Genomic DNA, 1,816 nt, shown 5'->3' with positions numbered 1-1,816 from the left:
AGAGCGCCCGCGGGGCCACAGCACTCGTGCTGCCTGGGCCATGTTCTCTCTACCGGCGCCGCGGGCGGGCGCGCGAGACCAAGACCGCCGGGCTTAGACTTCCCTTAAAGGGCCGGGTGTCTGGTGAACGGCAGGTTGCCGGGGCAACAGTGACGCCGAGCGAGAGGCACAGAGAGGCACAGCCGTTGCAGGTTGGGCCCAGCTTTCATACTCTTCGCAGAGCCGCAGAAACACCTCCGGGGGTGTCTGCGAGTCGCTAAGTGCCCCGGCTCCTCAATACGTAGATGAAATGGTTCTCGGTGGTGACCCGGGCGCCAGCCTCTGCTCGGCCACACAGCTCCCGGGGTGGCCTCTGAGTCCCAACATTGGCCGTAACATGTGGTTAGTCATTTCTGCCTCATGCACCCAATCGAAAGAGACTGAACCCTTCGGAGCGTCAGGGAGTCACGGCTTCGGGTCCTTGAGGGCCGCGAAACCACCAGATCGACTAACAGCAGGAGGGCGCCAGAGACTCAGCTCTTTCTGCCCTCCCGCGCCGCTGCACCGCGTCTCCTACGGCTTGAACCATAAAATCTTCCCTACATATTGGGGACCTTTAGGAAACCAGGTGTCTAAGATTGCGCCCACGCAGAGGCGCCGGCTCTCCCACCCGCAAGTCCCCAGAGGTTGGATGGGGCAGATGGGGGAGGAATGAGGGTCCCAGTCTGCACCTACCCTCTGCCGGGATGGCTCGCCCTGGTTGGGGGCCCCAGATTCCGCCATCCAGGCTTCTCCGCGGGCAGACCCGAGTTGGCCCCGCCTTGCGGCCAAGGTCTGCGGGGAGGACTGGTTACGGGTGAGAAGGGGCGGGGTCTGGTGGCGGGGACAGCAAGGACCTCTGCTCGCGGTGCGGGCCCGAGAGCCTGGCTGGTACCAGGCTGGACGGGGCCGGGGTGCTGGAAGGGGGCGTGGTGGCTTCCCCCGCTTTACTTCGCCAGGTCCCACAGTTTCAGCTTCCACCAGGGCTCTCGGTCCGCACGAGGTCGCCGCGTTCCATCATCGCGCGGTCCTGGAAGAGCCTGAGCCCGCCACGTCGGGCCCCCTAGGGGACCTGGGCTTGCCGGTGACTCAGGGGGACTGCAGGAACGACCTGTCGCTTTCTCCGGGCACCTTCCTGGGAAGAGGAGTCGGGGCGGGATAGGGGTTTGTGAGGGACCGCGGAGCCCTCCCACCCCTCGCTCCTGGGTGGGTTGTGGCTGCAGACTCCCGTCTCGGTGAGCTCTTGCGAGTGGGTCTCTGGAAGCCTCACACCGAGAACTGTTACAGAAGCGGGGGGAACGGGCGCCGCTTGCGCACACCTGTCACCTGGCTCAGCGCCGTGGGACCACACCCCGCAGCCAGGCGGTCCAGGTCATCACCAGCAGTGATCAGTCCCGTGGGTAGCGTCTTCCCCTGATGTGATGTGGAACAAATGGCACTCGACCTCTGGAGTTTTCCTCCTAAAACTCATAACCCCAGGCTAATCCTGAGAAGAACGCCTGACCAGTCCCAACAGGGAGAGATTCTGCAAAATCCATGAGCAGTGCCCCTCAAAGCTGTCAAGGTCATCAAGACCAAGGAAAGGCTGCCGCTGGTGTGGCTCAGTGTTTGAGCATCGATCTGTGAACCAGGTCAGGGTTCAGTTCTCGGCCAGGGCACATGCGGGAATTGAGGGCTCGGTTCCCAGAAGGGTGTGTGCAGGAGGAAGCGAGTCAATGATCTCTTTCATCACTGGTGTTTCTATCCCTCTCTCTTCCTCTCTGAGATCAATAAAATAAGGAAAGTCTGAGCAACTGTA

The 1,816-nt window shown here is 62.3% G+C and overlaps 1 protein-coding gene across 1 annotated transcript in view; it reads right to left on the bottom strand.

The window, feature by feature from the left end:
• PTGES2 (prostaglandin E synthase 2) overlaps positions 1–762 on the bottom strand; it is a 5,885-nt gene extending 5,123 nt beyond the window's left edge. The window contains 1 exon segment of the mRNA XM_006779415.2: positions 715–762. Within this exon segment, the coding sequence (XP_006779478.1) occupies positions 715–762 (48 nt within the window).
• Positions 763–1,816: the final 1,054 nt, after the last annotated feature.

This window comes from Myotis davidii, unplaced genomic scaffold (assembly GCF_000327345.1).
Source record: "Myotis davidii unplaced genomic scaffold, ASM32734v1 scaffold142, whole genome shotgun sequence".
Lineage (NCBI taxonomy): Eukaryota > Metazoa > Chordata > Mammalia > Chiroptera > Vespertilionidae > Myotis > Myotis davidii.
This window is presented reverse-complemented; position numbering and strand designations above follow the sequence as displayed.